The following is a 21,608-nucleotide window of genomic DNA, read 5'->3' on the forward strand; positions in this document are numbered from 1 at the left end:
TTCTAATGTATAATTTCACAACATTTATGTCGCGCTATTTCATTCACAGCCAGACTATTAAAACATAAAAAATACCGATACAAGAAAACAATCTGTTGTTGCATTGAAACGTTTATAAACGAATCTAGTCTGCTCATGAAATCGGCGCACACTTCTTCATAACATTAATAGGTTTCTTCCATCGTACAGTAAAAACGGAAAGCAACTTAAACAAATTTGTTCGTTAAAACTTCAAAGTGAGGTTGTGTTGGCTTCTCTGTGGATGACGATTGACATTTTGAACAGGTTTGTTCCAAGTAACTGTAAACACGAACTTTGACAACCCGAACAACGACAATTTCATCCATAGCAACGTCGCTTACCTGATATTTCGTACAAATCGACCAACGTAGCCTACGCGATTTACACAGAGGCATTATTGAGGTTATGGTTATATGGATGAAATTTGTCAATTCATATGGCCTTGGAACAAACCTACGGCCTTGGAAGAAACCTATACCGAAAGCATCACTGGCAACACTACTGTTTTGATGACATGTTGACAAACTACTTCGACTGGTTTGTTTTTGTGAAGTGCTATATTCGTATTTTGCGTAATATTTGTCGATTTTGGTGGTGTTACAATAAATGTTGCTGTGAAGTGAAGTGAATACATGATAATCAAGACAAAAGTGTTGATTGTTTTTGAAAATAAGTGAAAATAGGTTTCTTCCAAGGTCGTTCAAAATGTCAATCGTCATCCACAGAGAAGCCAACACAACCTCACTTTGAAGTTTTAACGAACAAATTTGTTTAAGTTGCGGTTATGTTTGCTTCTGTGGATGACGGTCGGTTGTTTTCGGCCTGTCAAAATTCGTTTTCACCGTACGATGGAAGAAACCTATTGCAAAATTAAAATTGTTTGGCCATTGGTGTTTGTCGAAGGTGAAATTATGGCTATAGATAAAATGGCCGTCACTTTTATTTTTGCGCTTTTAATTTTACTTTTTGCGAAAGTTTTTAATGAATTTGCTTAGATTGGTGTGCACTTAATTCAAGTGACAAAGTTTGTGATATCAAAACTAAAATAACATAGCGAGTATTGTTTCGATTTCAGTGCTAAAGAATATTTCATGTGATACATTTTTGCTGATAAGTATTGAAAATCTCCTGATATGTAACGAATTTTCATATGAATATTCCTTCACTTGTGATGTAATGAAAAAGTTCCCACATGTAACGACCGCTTCCGGCGGGTGGGAAATGCACGTGTAACAACAATATTCCGGGTGGATAGGCAATAAAAATACCATCTCTCATCAGGCCATGGCGACAGTGGTACTCAATCCAATGCTCTATCGACGACTATACCGATTTGCACTCGAACAAGTCTAGCGAATCATAGTCGAAATGAAATTTCAACTCATCACCGCTAACTCGTGGTCAGTCCGTGTTCGATTCGACATTATGTCTGTCTGATGGCACGGATTCGTTGTTGATGTGCTGAATGTTTAGCATTCGATTCAACCACATATAATTGATGACTTAGTCATATGGTGGTTGAAAATTCAACAAATGCAGATACACTTCGTATCTATAGACGAGTCAACCCAAGTCGCATATGTGTGGCTTATGAAGGTTTGAAAACACTTTCATTTGTTCACGTTCAAACGTATGTGCAAACCTTTGCTTAGATTAGGATTGTATCGTGATTTGAAAGCCAGTATAGTCTTACATACCGACCATTTGAATTGTTTTTATTTGATTTGTAAGGCCACAGATCTGTTACTAGAATGAACATAAGATATGTTTGGAGGCTAATCTTAATAGGCGTTGCATTTCTTTCACGTAAAGCATTGTACTTACGAGGTTCCAAGTTCTTATTTTATAAGTGGGGAATACACTTATCAAATGCACAACTTGGAACCTCAGATGTAATATACTATTAATAAAAAAGTTAAATTTTTGCACACAATGTAAGATGAATTATCTCAACTACAGTGAACGACATCTCAAATGTCTCACTGTCAAATTTTTCTGAGAATTTTATTGTGTCATTGCAAATTCACAATGACATTCTCTGAAAAAAATGACAGTGAGACATTTGAGATGTCGTTCACTGTAATTTCTGAAGATTTTTCGTTTAATACATGGAATTAAATGAATCAAAGAGAATATTGTAAAACTTTTAGGAGGGTGACGTTCAGACGAGTCGTGATATTTTATTCACAATTGAAGGTTTTGTGAATGGGATTTTTTTCGAGGGATTTTATGTTTTCTCGGTCTACAAGTAAATTTCTCCTTTTACAAATATTTTAAGTCCCCTAACCATTATAGAGTCGAAATTGGTACCAATTTACCGAAAATATTGGTAAACTGAGTTATTTTTAACGATCGACCAAAAACTGATAAAGTTCATTGATTACCATGTCACCATGTGAAGGCATATTAAGTACCGGAGGACTTCATTTTTTGTGCAAAAGTGTAAAAGAAGATCATATATCACAATTTTTATTTGTGTGAAAAGGTCCTCGTTCCGCATTCACAAAACATACTTCGCATCTACTCTGATGTAACAAAAAGGCAATAAAACAGTGGGCAGCTCATACGAGTGGGAAGTTTAAGGCCAGCGCCAGAGCGAAGCGAGTGCCGTAATCTACAAGTCATATTTTATTTATGATTTACGGTTGATTAAAAATCTTGAAAATTGAAAATTTATAAGAAAATTTGAGAACTCAAAGTGGTCAAAAATCATTCCACCTTACGCTCGATGGTTTAAAAAAAAAGTCGAATCTTACTGTCAATAATATAGTAAATATATATGTATTAAATTTGACAGGTTTTTATGAATATATCAAAAATACTTTTAGAAAAGTGTTAGTCAAGGGACCTGACCCGTTCAAAAGCTGGGACCTATAGTCATGCATTATCAAGGATATGACTAAGTCTGACACACATTTTCATACATTTAAGTTTTTTGGTCATTCATTCATGCATTTATGCTATTCAGTGGGTGAATTTGATACTTACGTCGCCTGTGTGCATATGATCTAGTTTTATTTCATCCAAGAATAATATTTCGTACGATTTTTCAGCACGAACAACGTTTTGGGCACAGTATAACTGAAATAGACAAACACCCAAATAAATCAATAAATCACTTCGTATCTAAGACCACGACTTTCAGTGAAGGGAATTAATTTTCAATGATGAAATACTCAAAATACCAAATATCGATACTGAGAATGAACGGTAGCGCATTTTTTAAAAAATAAATCATTTATTTATCACTCCAGCGAGAGGGATAATAAATGCAACTTGTCGTTTTGAATTTGCAATCAGAACTGAACTTTATTCAAACAGTTTTAATCCTAATTACATTGTATCTACATGTTACATTAATTGGTGACTATAAGTAGCCGGGTTGCTCTTAACAGAGTACAATGTCTGGCAGTCACAGAACTATGTCCCCTCGAAGTTTACTTCTGCGCGTTTTTCAAAATGTTGAAAAAACTGTAGGCTGACTTTAAAATCTGTAACGAAAACGCTTCGTAAAAAAACCTTACAAACCATTCTTATCAAACAATTGGCCACCCTGATAAATGTTTCCAACGTTAGTGGATACACTCTGGCGATCAGCAGCACATGAGCTTGCTTCAAATATTCAGTAAATACAATTATGCTCTTGATGGTTGACTGTGGCCGCCCTATCCAATCAGATTCAAACAGACAATAGGCGAGTCGACTGCTGGAAAGCATAATCTCGTTGCCGAAGTTCGTTATCATAAACAATTCGGCGATATGATAGATTAGCGTGTAAAGATGAATAAGCCGCTCCACAAAGTTCCCTCCGATATCCTGGAATTTAATCGAGTGTGTTAAGAAATGTCGGTTTGTGTTCACTGAATCGATTGATACAAAGGCTAGGCAGTAAACTGATCCACAGATGCACACTGCACTAGTCGCAAATTGAATTAAAAATAGGGTCGATGTAAATGATGCCACTGCTTCTATCAACCTAAAAATGAAATCAGATTGTGAATCGATTACGAAGTAGCATTTTATCATCCACACTCTTTTAGGTGAACGTGAGCTTCAATCGATGCTGTCAGGTCTTGGGAAAATTTTTTATCCTTCTCCTTCTGCGGCATCTTTCCGTTAACGACATCGCTTCCCATGTTCCGTATCTCTCTTCCTAGAATCTCATATCTTAATGAACAATGAAACATTAGGTACCAAATGAGGACAGAAGTTGAGACAATTAGAACTGATAGGTATGATTGCGTGGCTATAAAAATGTGTGCAATCCAAAAGGCAATCGCATCGTTTCTGTAATCCAACGGAAACGCAATGCTGACAAATAATTTTTTCTCACTTCCAACGAACGGTACGATTATAATTGCACAAGAACACATAATGAAAGCACTGCTTAAGAATGTAACCACGAATTTGATAAATTTTTCCATCTTGTTATTGAAAAAGGATAGATCTTCATCATTTCGATACGAAATGGCGCAAACTCGATTGATCAATTCCAATATCTGCTTTTGTTTCCAAATCAAAATCCAAAATTTAACCGCCAAAATTGATGTCATGATGGATATTTGCGCTATGAATATAGCCTCATCCATGCTTTTACTCTTAATTGCTCCAACCGTCAATGAACAAATAAGAAGCGAATAATAGATCCAATAGAAGAGTTTAATTTTGATCTGTCTGGTTGTGGGTATATCATTTCTATGCCAAATGCCCATCCAATAGAAGAGAGAAATCAGTAAAATGATCACTTGATGAATTCCAATGGAATGCATTCTGAAGCCTGTTCTGAACTAGCTAGGAGTTGTTCAAGTACTGACGTGGTTTTCTAATAAGTATTTATTTTATATAGATTAAAGTTTCAGTTACAACGTCACTGCATGTAGCAACTCTATTCCGTTTAATTAAATGTTTACAAATTACACATTTAATGCAATAGGAATAAAACTGTTTGATGTTTCAATTGGAAAGTTCAAGTATATAGTGGTGGAAAAGCTTTCCAGTTTATTTATTTAGCTTTGAAAATCTGGTCGATAGATTCGATTATTGTTTCTAAACAGTAATTTATGCACACATCGTGTCACAAAAACTACCACTTTCGCAACGTGTTGCATACAAAGTTTTCTGCAATCAGCTGCGAAAAATGAATTTTTAAAATGCGAAAAATTAGTCTACCTTTAACATACATTCTACGCTTCAAAAATTGGTTCACAGCGATTATATTTCTCAATAGCCAAACGGTTAGAGGTGATCGAAATTTGGTCAGTGCAGAATTTTTATTTACGGTCTAGGTGCTATGTTAGAAGCTTATATTCCTTTCACTTACATAGCACAGTTTCTCAATCCACATAAAAGACTTCGTACATACTATTCAAAAGTATGAGATCATTGTGTATTTTCAGTGTAAATAGACTAACTTTGAAAAAGAAAATGGTGCCGGATTTTCACGGAAGATGGCGCATTCGATAGCTTGATCCTTAAGAGGCATAATTGTTCCTCCTAAGACACACTCCAACATGATACTTCTTAACAATTGATACTTGCTCCATCCAACGATCACAACTTAAAACAACCAGGAAATTCGGAAAAGCGCAATAATTTAAATTTGAACAAACAAAATTTTGATTTTAGATTTTCTGTCACCTATTTGCTGAAATCAACATCTACAATGTATGCACTGGTAATCAGCGTATAATAAAGGCTGAAATCGTTTAAATTATCAAAAATTTATTTTATTATTTAGATCAAAAATTTGGCTGGCCTATATGGCCACTTTACTGAAAGTAGCATTTTAATCGCAATGACATCATTTTTGAAATCATTTTTCGGAAATGATTCGATTTAGTGTGACGCCATTTTATTATATTCCGTACTTTCATGTTTCAAGCACTTCTTTCGAAGCCCTCAGCATGTTAAATCCATTACATAACTCGGGATAAAAATCAAAAGTCTCGTTTTAGTGTGTTAATTGACCTCGGCTTCGCCTCGGATCAACAAAATTCACACGAAAACTCTACTTTTCATCTTTTTATCCCTAGTTATGTAATAGTTATTTAAATCACATGGGTCGAAAAACGATTTTTAAAAATTCGAGGTGTATGTGTGAGCTGAGAGGGTATTGTAACATGAGAATGCGTGTTTGTGAACCGAGGTTTACCGAGTGTGTGAGCCTCACACATACACCGAGAATTTTTAAAAATCTTTTTCGACCCGAGTCATTTAATGGCTTTTACATTCGCCTTTCATCGAAAATCACGAAAAACACCAAAAATTATCAATTTAATCGAAAACTAAGCACCAAACAAACACAAAATATGTCGATCACTTCAATAGCATACAAAAATATTGCAACAACACGACAACGATTCTTGACAGCATTCGTTTTTGAAGAGAGAGAAGTCTCTCAGTTTGCTATGTCTACTACAATTATGATCGATTTGTATCATATACACGGCGCTTTCCAGTTTGTTAACTCTAGATTAACAATTTCCAATATTTCATCCCTAGAGATTACAAATTCCAATATTTCATCCCTAGAGATTACAAATTTGTCTATGTGTTAGCGGTGAACATTTTGACATTTTCTAAATATGCGAATTCGATTTAAAGTCGTATTTTCGATGGAAGGCGAATGTAAAATACTATTGATGATGCTTAAACCTATTGCAGTTTGTTTTTTAACATTTGTGAAATTTAAAATTTGTGACCACAATTCCAACCGAATCAGTGACAGTTTTTCATATAATACGCTCTTGTGTGATATTTTTGGTGTTGTCAGGAAAGTGAGCAGTTTTGTGAAAATTTTAGCTTTAATTTCATTATTTTATTAAAATTTTATTAATTTCTGGAAAATGTAAGACCGCAATTCCAACGGCGAAAGTCCACATTACCTCTCTGAAGCATATTCGAATCATTTTATATGACTTCCTAAGAGATACATCGACAGTTTTCGGGTCGTTTTTTCGGGTTTTGTGGAAGGAAAAAGTACCGATGCCTCTTAATCTGTATACGAAAAATATAAAAAATATTTTCACCAAATATGACAATTTGGAGAATTTTCAATTTTTCCGAAGGTCTGTATAATAGTCGGGGAACAACATTGTCCCAACATTAGGCGTCCATGTAATTTCTTCTGTTTGAGCGGGGGAATTTTTCAGTGATTCCAAACGTCCTGTATAAGGAACGACTTGATCTACATAGAATTTTGGTCAAATGAAAGAAGCTATTGTCTGTCGTTATTTTTTAGATCTATTTAACTGTTTAAATAGCCCGTTGCTAAATTCCCTGATTGTAGGTACGCGATGCCAAATACCCAACCAATAGAACAGAGACACGAATTGATTGATCACTTCATGAATTTGTATGTATTGTAATAGAACATTTTTTACATGCGTCGAAAACCGTACTTTTCATGTTTCAAGCACTTCTTTCAACGTACTCGGAATGTAAAATCCATTGCATAACTCGGGATAAAAATGAAAAGTCTCGTTTTCGTGTGTTTATTGACCTCGTCTTCGCCTCGGATCAACAAAATTCACACGAAAACTCTACTTTTCATCTTTTTATCCCTAGTCATGTAATATATATTATGCACCTGTTGCCAAGATTGATATTTTGACGTGTAGGAGATTATTGCCTTAGCCGAAGGCGTAGGTCATAATGCCTACACGTCAAAATAACAGTCTGGCAATAGGTGCATATCATATTTTATCTGTCTAGAACGATAATCTCGAGCTTATCCCTCTAGGGAGTTTTTGTTTATCTCGATATATCTGTTCTCGACAGATAATATATATTATGTACCTGTTGCCAAGATTGTTATTTTGACGTGTAGGCATTACTGCCCACGCCTTCGGCTCTGGCAATAATGTCCTACACGTCAAAATAACAATCTTGGCAACAGGTACATAATATATATTATCTGTCGAGAACAGATATATCGAGATAAACAAAAACTCCCTAGAGGGATAAGCTCGAGATTATCGTTCTAGACAGATAAAATACTATTACACCACCACTTCCCTTCAAAGTTAAATTAAATATTACAAATTACACACTACCACCAGAAAAGTTTGTGGTTTTACCAGCGGAAAAGTGGATGTCTTAATTACAAAGTAGACGACACTTTTGCTAAATAATTTATTAAAACATTGCATCATTACAAATGACAAAGTAAATAATAAGACGAAACGAAGTGAAGGTGAAAAATATAAAATATTCATATCATCGATTGCCTCAGTGTTTTATCAATTAAACATTATAATCAGTGTATTTTGGGCGAAAAGAACATCAAGAGTAACCCCACTGCCCACAGTTGGTCCGTATACCAACTGTATTTCGGGTGTACGACGGTATTACTCATGCAGTCCCGCAACTGGCCAAATCTCAAAGCGTGTGAAAGTTCAGACAAGCATGAATGACGAGTAGCATCTATGCATATCTCAATTTATCCACAAAACAATTCAATCGTGTTCAATCCATCCATCTTGTGCCAAACTGAAAAAACGTGACCTTCTGCATGTCAATCATCTCTTCTCCAATCCCAATACATTAATTTCCCTCGAGTCAAACAATAACGACTGGATGGTAGGATCTAAGGTGTCAGGTAATTTCTCTGTAAACAGTCCCACGGAAGGCACTTGTGGGTGCCCTGGTTCAGGTAATTTAACTATATTGTTGACTAATTGACTTGAAATGAAACTGGGTAACGTAGATAGTCCAATCACATGATCAAAAGACGGTTATTGTTGTTAGTTAAAAATTTAACGCATATCGAGTGGCGGTCTGCCGATGATACAATTTTTCATATTGCCTGAGGTGTGCTTTACCTACCCTATGTAAAACTAGCGTTGGAAGGACTTTTACATCACCATTTTGATCACACTTGCAATAATAGCACATTATAGCAGTATCAGCCTGCGGTTCAAAAATTTTATTTTGACGAGCGGGTTCCCAACCCGAAATTCGCAACCACGTACCTACTTTACTGTACGGGCTTCTAATCGGTAAATGAGGAAATGAAAACACACAAATGGCACGTTAACACACTTACTCATCAAAATTACTTCCAACAGTTATTGTACTCCTTTTATTTATTGATTAAACTGATTCATGAATGACTTATATCGTCACCCGTTTTATGAATGAGTCAGTCATGAGGTATGACACGGCAATTAATTTAGAGCACATAATTTTTTATTGTACGTATAGTCTGTCTAATCTGTACGTATCGTTAACCATATTATGTCTTTTATATAGATGGAGTCATATGATGCGACAGTTTGAAAACAATTCAGATTTTTTTTGGACAATTTCGAAGAGATTAAATTCAATCTCTCTGAGATTCAGAACCATCTCTAATCTTAGCTATACGTAAGCAAAGCCGATGTTTTGGCGTATTCCGAATGATTAATTTGTAAACCTTAAATTCGAAGGAGCGCTGAACACGTGAACACATTTGTCAGCCCCGTATGAAGTACTTCGAAGGAGATGAATTTGCTAGTTTTTGCAAGAGTTTTTGTTTCATTTGAGAGATAATTGAATGCCGATAATAGAATGGTGGCAAAAAAGTTTCAAAATTGGGCTACTCTCCCTAAGTGGTTTTTAGCACATAAATCGAGTAAATCTCATTCAATTTTGCTACAAATATATAAATATTTGACACGAATATATTAATATTTGTAACAAATAAATTCCCAATTAAAGTGGAAGCAAATTAAAATGATCGACTATGAGTGTATCCAGATTTGAAAGCCAGTACAGTCTTACATACCGCCCATTTGAACTGTTTATATTGCATTTGTTAGGTTTATTACCTGTAAACAGTTCCAATGCACAATCATAAGCTCGACTTCGAAGTATAAACGTGCGCGCGCAAGCTCAATACACCGAAAAAACATTGTGAATGTTATACAAATCGATCGAAAGCTTGTTATTTAGTTCTATACTCATTTTTAAATCACGATTCGCTCAAAATCTCATAATCGATCATTTTGATTTAGCCTGCCTTTAACATTGCTATCGGCTGTCTGGCTTATCAATTTTAATTTTATTTTCTAGATTGACGAATGGTGTGGAGTCCTTTTTTACAAATCTATTTTTCATTCAGTTGGGAACTAGTGGCCTATGCATCTGTAATTCAGTTTATTGCCTAGCATTCGTGTGTATAGAACTCGCGTACACTCGTGAACATTTTTACTTGTACTTACAATCTTTTATAGAATATTGGTGACAATTCATTGGAATGATTATATATTTCCTTGTCTACTTCTACTTCATATCCGATCTATTTATGATCACGTACTTTGGCAACGAGATTATGCTATCTAGCAATCGCCTCTCCTACTGCTTATTCGACTCGGACTGGTGCAGTCAGCCAAAAATTGCATCGTAATAGTTGGTGAATATTTGAAACAACCGCAACAGCTGGTGATTGGCAAACTGTACCCGCTAACTCTGGAGACATTTACACGAGTTTGCTTTTGCAGTTAAATTGATTCGTACGATTTGAAACGAAATCTTTGTTAAACAAGTTATGTTGAGCACTCACTAATATAATTAGATTAGCAAATAAAATTATTGCTGTTGTGAAAGAACCATGATTTTGTACCGGATAATACAGTCGACGTCAGTTAAATTTTAACTCAAATTCCACCGTTTTTCAGCTGGTCCACTCATTCAAACAAAATTTCGAACGTTTTATGCAATTTATGAAATATATTTTCGACTATTTTTCAGTAATCGAAAATCGTAGTGTACGTAACCAACGTAGATATATCAAGTAACTCTTTATTATAGTTTACCTCACTTTAAATCACAATTTTATTGAAAATAAATATTGAATAGCCACAAAAAAGTCCAAAAATGCTTCATATCCCACTTTTATATAGAAAATAGTCCAAATAGATCGAAATTTGGGTTCCAAGAGTATAAGAACAACGTGAATACATCGAATACATTGATCTCACTCTTATCAGCAATAAATGTTGAAGAGCTGCACAAAAAACCTCAAAAAAGTGAAATACAAACGAAAAGAAGGGATAAAATTTTTAGTCGACTTGGGATGGACTTCCACTAAAGTCGCTCCAACCCTTTGCAGTGAAATTTATCCAAGGATGTTTTTGCATGTTATGGTTCTACAGAGGCTAGACTCTCTCACCATTTATACCTAGTTTTTTGACTTGTGTCACTGCAGCCGCTCAGGTACTTCGGAAAATCACCAATTTTTAGACCCGTACGAAGTACTGGGGTCTTATAGGTTTACGCATACGTTTGTAACACGTCGAATTGGACTCCCTGAGAAAGGGGAAACCTATTGTGGTTGTCTAGAGATGCCAAATCCGCGGAAAAAGAATGTCCGTCCGTCTGTCCGTCTGTCTGTCTGCACGATAACTTGAGTAAAACGCATCCGATTTTGAAAATTCTTTTTTTCCCGTTTGGTAATGTCAAAAGACAGGCTAAGTTCGAAGATGAGTGATTTTGGATCGACCCCTCCCGAGCTGTGGCCCAATAAGTGCTTTACGGTTTTTCGAAGATATCTCCGGACATTTAAACGTTAAACTTGTACGTGATACGTCAAATAAAAGGTATTTACAATACCGATCGACAAAAAAAAAGTTTATGGAAATCGGATGACCGACTCGTGAGTTAGACCCCTTGGTGTGGAACAGGCACAGGGCGGCAAGCAGTTTTTGCTTGTAGGTCGGCCACATTTGAACATATTTCGTCTGTTTTAGCTTTATTAGATAGGTATTGACCGTACCAATCAGGGAATTTTTTTTTTATGAAAATATGTTCTCCGGAGCGTGAGCTAGGTCTCTTGGAGTGAGCTCTTATCTGGCTACTCGGAAGTACAGTGAACGTGGTGTATTTTGACAATATCTCGAGTAAATTTTGACCGAATTTCATGATTTTTTTTTTGTTTGAAAGGTATTAACGAATGTAAAGCGTCGGTACTATTTCCGGTCTCCTAACAAAATGGTTGCCGGCGGCCATATTGGATTTTAGTAAAACGATATAAAGTGGTAAAATTTGTACTTAGATAGTTTTTGTTAACAGAGAAGTAATTGGTTATGTGTGGGGGGGTTTAGGAATCCCATATGTGGACTTCTATATATATCTATATACAGCTATATTGAGCAATATACAGGCATGTAGAGCTATATAATAGCAAATTCATTTGTGGAATGTTTATTTATAGGAAAATATAGGTAAATATAGCTGTTTAAATAGGAATTTATGAAATTTGACTTCGTACGGGGCTGTCTATATTGCCTACGGCAATTTATTTGCAAGGCAAAGAGTGGATAATTCAAGTGATTTTAAAGCGCGAATAGCTTTTCAGCAGAGAAGAAAATGAAGTAAGAGAAATGAAGAGTTTCACAATAAAGGCTTTTGATACGAATAGGTGTTTCGTACGGGTCCGCGTTAGCTATGTTTTCATCTAAAGTCATTAATATCACCGTCAGGTGAACATGGACCTGGTGGTAAGTATACTCTAATTTTGCGTCTCTTCAAGACCTTCAAACGTAGCTAAAAAAGTTTTTTTCCCGTTTTTTGTTTCACTCGAGCAAAAAAACGATATTGGGCCCCTTTTGGCAGACCCTTACTTCACTACCTCGATCGTCGACAACAAAATAAATTTCATCAAACGTAGTACTACGTTCTACTCGCATCAGTTCAACGAATCGAATGAGCTATAACTCAATAAAATCAGCGACACCTTGTCCCAAAATGTCTGATTTTGTTCGATGTTTTGGCGATATCACTCTTGAAGAAAAGTTCTCTAGATTTCGAGCTGAAATTTCGTTTCACGGAACACCGTTTATGTTACATTCACAACAAAACTTCTAATCACAAAAAAGTGTAGATCCCGTGAACGCACTAAAAACCGAATTAATTACTTTAATATTCCGCGCATAGCACATATCAATCGTTGTTGTGCCAATAAATCATTGAAGATTAAAAAACAAACCAGATATTGGTTCCCAAATCATATACTATACCGCGAAAATGACGTTGACTGTAGTATAGTCACTTCGTTATCTCAATTTATTAATTGCTGATAAAGATATGAAGCGAATATTTTGCGAACAGTACAATAGAGCGATTAAACAGAACAATTGAGCCCAGTATAGATTGACTTTTACGCGGTTCAACATCGCTGAAAAGCCGAAAACAACATATACGACTAATCGACTGTCGACTTTATCTTGTGTAAAGGTATGTGGATGATTCATCTTTTATTTGGACTGAACAATAAAAATAATAAAGTCATACCAGAACTACTTAAAGACTGTCAATAAAGAGTGTCGGTTACATCAGTTCAAGTTACTTTTCGTTCAGTTATTCATTACAGTAGTTCGGAACAGTAATGTAGTAAACGATAAACATGTCTGTGGTTAGGAATGGTTATTTGTTCACCGAGTGAGAAAAAAAAGTTGGAAATTTCGTTTGCATAGTGTTGTCACTCGAGAAAATGAAATTTCATAATTTTTTTTCCTGAGGTCAGCTTAACGTTTTTCGCGAAAAAGACTACCAAAGTTTTAACAGAGGTGAGAAAATGACTATTTTCTCGCCTGCGTTGTCAAATAGAACATTTTGTTACGAGTGATGAAAAATTCAGCTTTCATCACGAGTCACAAACGACGTTTTTTGCGCTTGAAAACTGAAATGAAACGAAACCACAACAACATCACTCTACAGCCATTTCGGATCGCAACCGGAAAAATATATGAAAATCCATTTTCGGACTTAGAAAGTACTAAGACGTACAGAAAACTTGAACTTTTCGATCATAGTTTGCGTGTCGAAATCCGTCGAATTTCAGTCTTCAAGCGCAAAATAACTATTTTTAGAACACGTCCTAATTTTTTATACGAGCGGAGCGAGGACTGCTGCTCAGAAAGACTTTCTGAGAAAGTCGACTTTTCCTATCTCGGTGCGAACACTTCTATTTCTTTCCACTCGGTTAAAGCACTCGTTTCAGTGTACCGAATGGGTCAAACATACATTCGTCAACCAACGATCTTCATGTGAAAATGGCAATGAATGAATATTTCTCTTTGTTTATTCAGAATGGCAGCAACAGCCTGGGACAAGTTTTTGCTATTGTCTTGGAAAAATTGGATCATTCAGATTCGTCATCCAATCCAGACGATTTTCGAAGTTTTACTACCTATTTTCGTTTGCGCTTTGCTCATCGTTATCAGAGGTTTAGTCGATATTAAGGAATTCGACGAAGCCAAGCGATACGAACCGGTATCGGCGGTCAACATTCCGGATTCGACATGGTTCAATGGTGATGTGAACCATCAACTATTTTATTCTCCGACGAATCCGGTACTGGAACGGATCGTTGGCAATGTGTCGGAGAAACTCGGTTTCACGTCGCCCGTCGTTGGATTACCCAATTCTTTGGAGTTACTGAATGCGGCTCAGACTAGGCAGCCGTTTGCAAGTGTAGAATTTGAGGATGGATTGCAGGTAATTGAATTAATCAGATGGTTTGAGGTTTTGTGAAAAACAAATTCCTCATGTTTCTCGGCCTGCGGAACGCTGCTAGTGGTTCATATTTGTTTTGTTTCGTAGTCTTTAAGTCGACTCTGACATCTGTTTAGGTCAGCTGTTTAGGTGCTCTAGCTCTTGTATAGCAAAATCCGCGTTTTAACAAATGAAGTACACGAAATAATCCATCAGTTTGTAGGTATTATCACTTAGATCAGAAGAAAAAAATGAAGTTGATAGTTATGCTAATGATGTGCTTGCCGTCTGATCAAAAAATAAACAATCGTATTGTCTCGGCCGAAAATAACAGATTAGATTGAATCTAACTGCACCCACACCAAGCCAATAATAGACCCGAACAATTGATTTGTGATTTGTAAATATCATTTTTAAGTTTTAGTAGTGCATTTGAGGTGGGTAAACTTTGCGCACTTGAGGAAATTGAGATATATTACAATCTTGGTCAAGCAAGTCAGTCATTATTACACGAGTTTGAATGTGTGAGTCAGTGTGTTAAATATCTGAGTGTGAATGTTGGCGGAACGAGTGGAGGCCAAGATTTTGCTACATTTTTACCCATTGGCCTTCGGTACAGTTGAAGGCACAAACATTAAATTTTGTCAACTTAGATTGTCCAAATAATTGATTATTTTCCCAACGCATGGTAAAAGGGCTTTTTTTGGCGAATGATAGGTTTCCTGAAGCTTCTTGCAGGTCCCAAAAAAAAAACGAAAAATCGATCTATAAAAATTTTCCCATCGAAATATTTTCTTGTTATGTAACTCTTACCCTCTACAAAAACCTCTAAAAACATTTCATGTCCACGGGAGGTCGAATAAAAAAATTTGCAAGCTCACCGTGGGCTGTTACCGAAGGTGATACACTAAAACCATAACTTACCGTGTCCCACGGAAAAACGATTTGTTGAATGTGTTTTCGATGCACTGCATATTGATCTCTTCATAGTCAATCGACCAATTACCATTCATCATCAATTACGCATTGCGATTTCCTGCTGAATTAAGGCAAAACACAACAGTTGCTAATGGTTTTTTCACTAATTGGGCCACGAATTTGAAACTCGGCAGCGATTTTACCATTGGACCACGTAATAAAGACGACAACGATGGCGGTGAGCCTCCCGGCTATATTCCCGTATACTAATTCATTATACCAACGCACAGCGAATAATATTTTAGTAAAGTGTGACCTATTTTAGCAAGGCTTCATTGCTCTACAAAATCTAATCGAACGGCAAATTATCCAAGAGGTGACACCCGGTGATATTCCAGATGTTACCATTCAACGTTTTCCGTATCCGCCCTATATCGAAGACATCATCGGTTTCGTTTTGGAGTTTGCATTTCCGTTTCTGTTTTTAATCGCTTTCCTTTACAACTGCATCAACAATATCAAGTACATTACGGTCGAAAAGGAGTTGCAATTGAAAGAAACAATGAAAATTATGGGACTACCCTCTTATATGCACTGGATAGCTTGGTATTGACATTATTAAAATCAATCCTCCGGGGTGAATTTAAAGAAATGATTACAATTGAACAGGTTCACCAAGTGCATGTTGTTCCAAGTGGTCATCATTACCGTACTGACCGTCATGTTCAAAATTCAATTGACGAAAGGACTGGCAGTGTTTACTCACTCAAATTGGCTGATTGTTTGGATATTCTTTTTCCTATATTCCGTGGCAGCAGTCACCTACAGTTTTATGTTCTCCACTTTCTTTAACAAGGCAAACATAGCAAGTATTGTCGGAGCGATTATGTGGTTTGTGCTGCTTCTTCCATACAACTTAATCGGTCAAAACAAGGACGCTGCACTCAGTGCAAAATTAGCTTCTTCATTGCTATGCAATTCCGGTATGGGATTCGGATTCGCCGTCATGAGCCAGTACGAAACTGCTGGCGTTGGCATTCAATGGCACAATCTCTTTTCAACCGTTTCTCCCGATAACAATCTTACGCTGGGAGCGGTTATGGTCATGTTTATTTTGGCATCAGCAATCCAAATGCTAATCGCTCTATACGTGGAAAAGATTAAGCCAGGCGAGTTCGGAGTGCCGGAGAAATTCTACTTTCCATTCACAGCGAAATTTTGGACCGGTAAAGTAAACGCTGCCCCCATCGATCTGGATTCGTTGCATAAAGATAATTCCGAGTTTGAAGCGGAACCGCACGGACAAGTCGCAGGGATTCAAGTGCGAGGATTGCGGAAAGTCTACGCCAGAAAAGTTGCCGTTAATAACCTGACATTGAACATGTATGAAGATCAAATAACTGTGCTCCTTGGTCACAATGGTGCTGGTAAGAGTACGACAATGTCGATGCTCACCGGCCTGTATCAACCCACTTCCGGAACAGCTTACATCAAAGGAAGCGACATCCGAACTGACATGAATGCAATACGAAGCTCGCTTGGAATGTGTCCACAGCACAATGTTCTATTTAACGAACTGACGGTGAAAGAGCACATTGTATTTTTCAGCAAGTTGAAGGGAATGAAAAAGCAGGCTGATGTGGACGAACAAATTCGAAAGTATGTAAATCTGTTGGAGTTGACGCCGAAATTGAATGCACAGAGGTATAAAACTTGCGATCTACTTTTTGTAATTGATTTTTCTGCAAATTAACCTATCTTTCCGAAAACCAGTAAAACTTTATCCGGAGGAATGAAGAGGAAACTCTCTGTGGGTATTGCTTTGTGCGGTTCATCGAAAATTGTTTTGTGCGACGAGCCGAGTAAGTTATCAGAATTTCTCGGAATCTCTAAATAAAATTTCAAAATTGTCTACTTCTGAAGCTAGTGGCATGGACCCTGCAGCTAGGCGAGCGCTTTGGGACGTTCTAATTCAAGAAAAGAAAGGTCGAACCATTCTGTTGACCACTCACTTCATGGACGAGGCAGATGTACTCGGCGATCGTATCGCTATAATGGCCGATGGGGATTTGAAAACCGTTGGCTCGTCGTTTTTCTTGAAGAAGAAGTTCGGAGTCGGTTATCGGCTTGTTTGCGTTAAAGCCGCTGATTGTGATCCAAGTAAAGTCACCAGCCTTTTGGCGAGTCACATTCCGGGAATAGCCGTTGAAACCAACGTTGGATCTGAACTAACGTATGTGTTGAAGGAGGAGTTCGTAAGCCAATTTCGAACAATTTTTGCTGATCTTGAAACGAAATCGGCTCAGCTGAATCTTACTAGTTTCGGTGTTTCGCTTACCACAATGGAGGAAGTGTTTTTAAAGTAAAAATGGCATGACTGATGCTTAAAATGACTGAAATGGTCTAATGGTTCGAATGTTACGCTTTTATTGTTACAGAGTGGGAACGGATACGAACCCTATATCAGAGTCTCCGGAACCAGAATTGAATGGAGATTGTGATAACAATGGACATGATGATGGAAATGGTTTCCATTCAACCATTGAGTGTAAGGCAATCGATGAATTTCATCTCGAAAGAATTGTCGACTCGATCAGAAAGGATAATTCTCAAATTTTATTTTCAGTGACAAAGGACGAGTCAAGGCTCGTTACCGGATTCCAACTGCAATGGAGTCAAATCAGGGCCATGGTCACCAAAAAAGTTCTCTACTCCATTCGAAATTACATTCTACTGCTGCTGCAATTTGTCATCCCGGCACTATTTATCGTCATCACAATGTTAACGGAACAGATGAACACCGGCGACAAAGATTTGCCGGAGTTACCAATTTCGTTCGGCGAATATTTGCAGACGGTTACGACAGTGGCACGCGGAACACTGGCTAGTGGATCATTGATCGAAAGTATCTCTACGAATTACGAGAACATCATCAACGGACTGCCAAGTGTTCACTCGCTGCACGTTACGAGCGATGACTTCCAGGACGGCATTCTGGCACAATACCAAAATTCGTTGTCCGACACTAACTTAAAGTTTATGGTCGGTGTGACCTTCAATGGTACAGCAATTGAGGCATGGTTCAACAATCAAGCTTACCACACGGCACCGCTAGCTATCAACACCATAAACAATGCGATTTTGAAGTGAGTCAATTTTGCAATAATTTTGAAGCTTTCGGTGAGTATAGCTCATTGAATTCTCATTAGGAGTGTATCAGGAAATGCAACCAGGGCTATCAATCTGGTAAACAAGCCGTTGCCATATACTCAAGATTCAAAAATGGCTCAGTTGTACATTGGAAACAATTCAGGATTTAATGTTGCCTTCAACATCGGTTTCGCGATGGCTTTCGTGACTGCGATGTACGTCGTGTTTTACATCAAAGAACGTGTTAGTCGGGCGAAGCTACTGCAATTCGTTAGTGGAGTGAACAAAATTATCTTCTGGTTTACTGCTTTCGTCGTCGACTATGTGATATTCGTTCTCATTTCCGTGATTTTAATTGCCGTATTGGCAGCATACCAACAGGATGCGTTCAGCACAGCCGAAGAGTTGGGCAGGAACTTTGCCATTTTGGTTCTGTTCGGATTTGCTGCTTTTCCGTTCACTTACATTTGCTCATTCATGTTTGATGTGAGATTCAGTCGATAGGATCTAAGTTAGATCAGCCAGTTAATGCATAACGTTTGCAATCGACAGATTCCGTCAACTGGACTCGTTCGACTCTCCATCGGCTACATTGTTTCCGGCGTTTTCACCTACATGGCATTTTTCATACTCAACAACGAAACATTGGGACTTCAATACATCGCCGAACCCCTCGGCTGGCTGTTCCTAATCTTTCCGCATTATTCACTGGCTCGAGGAATCAACAATTTGTACATGAAACAATCTACCATCAACATTTGCAACACACAATGCGACTACTTTCCGCAGTGCAGTCTTGTCGGTGTGGCCGGTCTCTGCGACAGTGTTCTTATTGATTGTAGCGGCAACATAATCGATCCGACTTTGAAATTGATTTGCGATGTGAAGAAGTCGTGTTGCGAACAGAACTTTTTCGATTTTAGTGAGAGTGGTGTCGGTGTGCAGCTGGTGGCACTATTCGTTATCGGTGTCGTCAGCTTTGTCATATTATTTGTCATCGAATTCCGATGGCTGCAGAATTTGTATTTCAAATTGAGAGCCATCAATCGGTAAGTTTTAACATCATTGTCGGATACCCGGGCTTAATGCAGATTGAATACTTTTAGTCGCAAGGATATACCGGAGTCAGAAGACGGCACTGTTGACTCCGACGTGATGAATGAAAAGAATAAAATCCGGTCGATCACTGCATATGCTGATAGCAGTAACAATCTCATTGTAAAAGATTTTACAAAATTCTACGGGAACATACTGGCCGTGAATCAGATTTGCGTCGGCGTTAAAAAGTAAGAAAACAAAAAAGTATTTGACTATGTCGTCGAGATGACCCGAATCTGCGAACACTTCTGTCATCATTTCATCCATTTCCACCCGTAGATCCGAATGCTTTGGTCTGCTCGGAGTGAATGGTGCTGGGAAGACGTCCATGTTCAAGATGTTAACTGGTGATGAAACCATAACATCCGGCGAAGCTTGGGTTGAGGGCATCAGCATCAAATCGGACATGAACAAAGTACACCAGAGAATCGGTTATTGTCCGCAATTCGATGCTTTGTTCGATGATTTGACTGGCCGGGAAACGTTGCGAATTTTCGCTCTCTTGCGAGGCATTCCGACAGACGAAATCGATGAGATTTCGACGCGACTGGCCATGGAATTGGCTTTCACCAAACATCTGGACAAACGCATTTCGGCGTACAGTGGCGGAAACAAGCGTAAACTTAGCACAGCTTTGGTAAGACGGAAATGTTTGGCCTTCCCAGACCGTAAATCACTGATTTTGTTATTGTAGTCTTTGATAGGAAATCCGAGTATCATTTATTTGGACGAGCCTACCAGCGGAATGGTAAATAAAATCGAAAACGCTTGAAATTATGTGTAGACTGATAATACTGATCTTGTTAGGATGTTGGCGCCCGTCGTCAATTGTGGAACATGGTCATCAAAGCCATGAAGTCTGGCAAATCGATTGTACTGACATCACACAGCATGGAAGAGTGTGAAGTCTTGTGTACCCGTCTGGTAAATTCTTTTTTGTCAAATCTATTTTCCCCAATTTTTCCAACAATTTGACTGTCCTCTAACGTGCAGGCGATCATGGTAAATGGTGAATTTAAGTGTCTGGGCAGCACTCAGCATTTAAAGAACAAATTTTCGGAAGGATTCTTCCTAACCATTAAAATCAAGCGTGAAACTTCCACCATCAATCCTTCGGAGCAGCAAATTGATGAAGTTAAAGATTTTGTCAATTCCAATTTTACCAATGCCATTTTGAAGTAAGATGAGATTGGTATGGTGGTATGCCGAACAGATTTCCGAATTTTTCGTTTGTTTATCCAACAGGGAACAGTACATGGACATGCTGACTTATCACATTCCAACCGCTAACATTCAATGGTCAGATATGTTTGGAATGATGGAAGATGCCAAAGATAGATTGTCGATTTCGGATTATTCGTTGGGTCAGACATCATTGGAGCAAGTTTTTCTGTTTTTCACAAAATACCAGCGAATAAGCGACTGATGGAAATTTGTTTAATTTATTTTTTGTAAATCAAAAGTTAAGTGTAAGGAAATCCAAAAGAGAAAGGGATTGTTATTGTCGGTAGATATTAATGAATTAGACTTGTGGCATGGCCTCTTGCACATTAATAAATTTATATGTTGTGACGTCATCCATGGATCTTTCTTTCGGGAATCAAGACAAAGTATGTATTTGTTTGGAGACAGTATCATCAGGAACAGACTCTTTCCTTCAATTGCACTGTTGAGCGTACACGGCGAGCTAGCCATTCTAATGAAGTAAGGACAAACATTTATATCTTGAAATCCGGGACAGGTATGTATGAATGCACTTCCATTCAAAGATCATAGATGAAGCTGCTAGTAATTTTGATATGAAAATCAGCTTATTTTGGATAATTCTGGTGCGGATATCGTGAAATAGTTCACCGGAAATAGACAGATTTTCATGGGTATATGAAGGGTATACAACAATAAGTTTCCCAATCTTAGAGCCTGCTTAAAAGACGCATAAGCCCAAA

The 21,608-nt window shown here is 37.5% G+C and overlaps 2 protein-coding genes across 4 annotated transcripts; one reads left to right on the plus strand and one right to left on the minus strand.

Moving 5' to 3' along the window:
• Positions 1-3,371: 3,371 nt before the first annotated feature.
• Positions 3,372-4,906, minus strand: LOC119083974 (odorant receptor 43a-like). 3 transcript variants are annotated; one of them, XM_037193778.1, is made up of 3 exons: positions 4,054-4,906; positions 3,574-3,997; positions 3,372-3,512 (listed from the first exon to the last, which is right to left on the minus strand). In XM_037193778.1, the coding sequence occupies exons 1-3, from the start codon at positions 4,788-4,790 to the stop codon at positions 3,459-3,461; spliced, it is 1,215 nt and encodes a 404-aa protein (XP_037049673.1). In that variant the 5' UTR covers positions 4,791-4,906; the 3' UTR covers positions 3,372-3,458. The 3 variants fall into 3 exon arrangements, with proteins under 3 accessions (XP_037049673.1, XP_037049672.1, XP_037049671.1); XM_037193777.1 differs by having other exon boundaries at positions 3,432-3,837; positions 3,898-3,997; XM_037193776.1 differs by having other exon boundaries at positions 3,432-3,997.
• An 8,211-nt stretch (positions 4,907-13,117) lies between these two features.
• Positions 13,118-21,239, plus strand: LOC119084165 (ATP-binding cassette sub-family A member 3-like). Its single transcript, XM_037194020.1, has 17 exons — positions 13,118-13,236; positions 14,091-14,499; positions 15,487-15,675; positions 15,740-16,020; positions 16,084-17,118; positions 17,188-17,276; positions 17,338-17,776; positions 17,853-17,962; positions 18,041-18,560; positions 18,624-19,050; positions 19,117-19,613; positions 19,671-19,850; positions 19,942-20,299; positions 20,357-20,410; positions 20,470-20,586; positions 20,656-20,840; positions 20,908-21,239. The coding sequence occupies exons 2-17, from the start codon at positions 14,092-14,094 to the stop codon at positions 21,086-21,088; spliced, it is 5,070 nt and encodes a 1,689-aa protein (XP_037049915.1). The 5' UTR covers positions 13,118-13,236; position 14,091; the 3' UTR covers positions 21,089-21,239.
• Positions 21,240-21,608: the final 369 nt, after the last annotated feature.

Source organism: Bradysia coprophila, unplaced genomic scaffold (genome assembly GCF_014529535.1).
Source record: "Bradysia coprophila strain Holo2 unplaced genomic scaffold, BU_Bcop_v1 contig_732, whole genome shotgun sequence".
Classification (NCBI taxonomy): Eukaryota; Metazoa; Arthropoda; class Insecta; order Diptera; family Sciaridae; genus Bradysia; species Bradysia coprophila.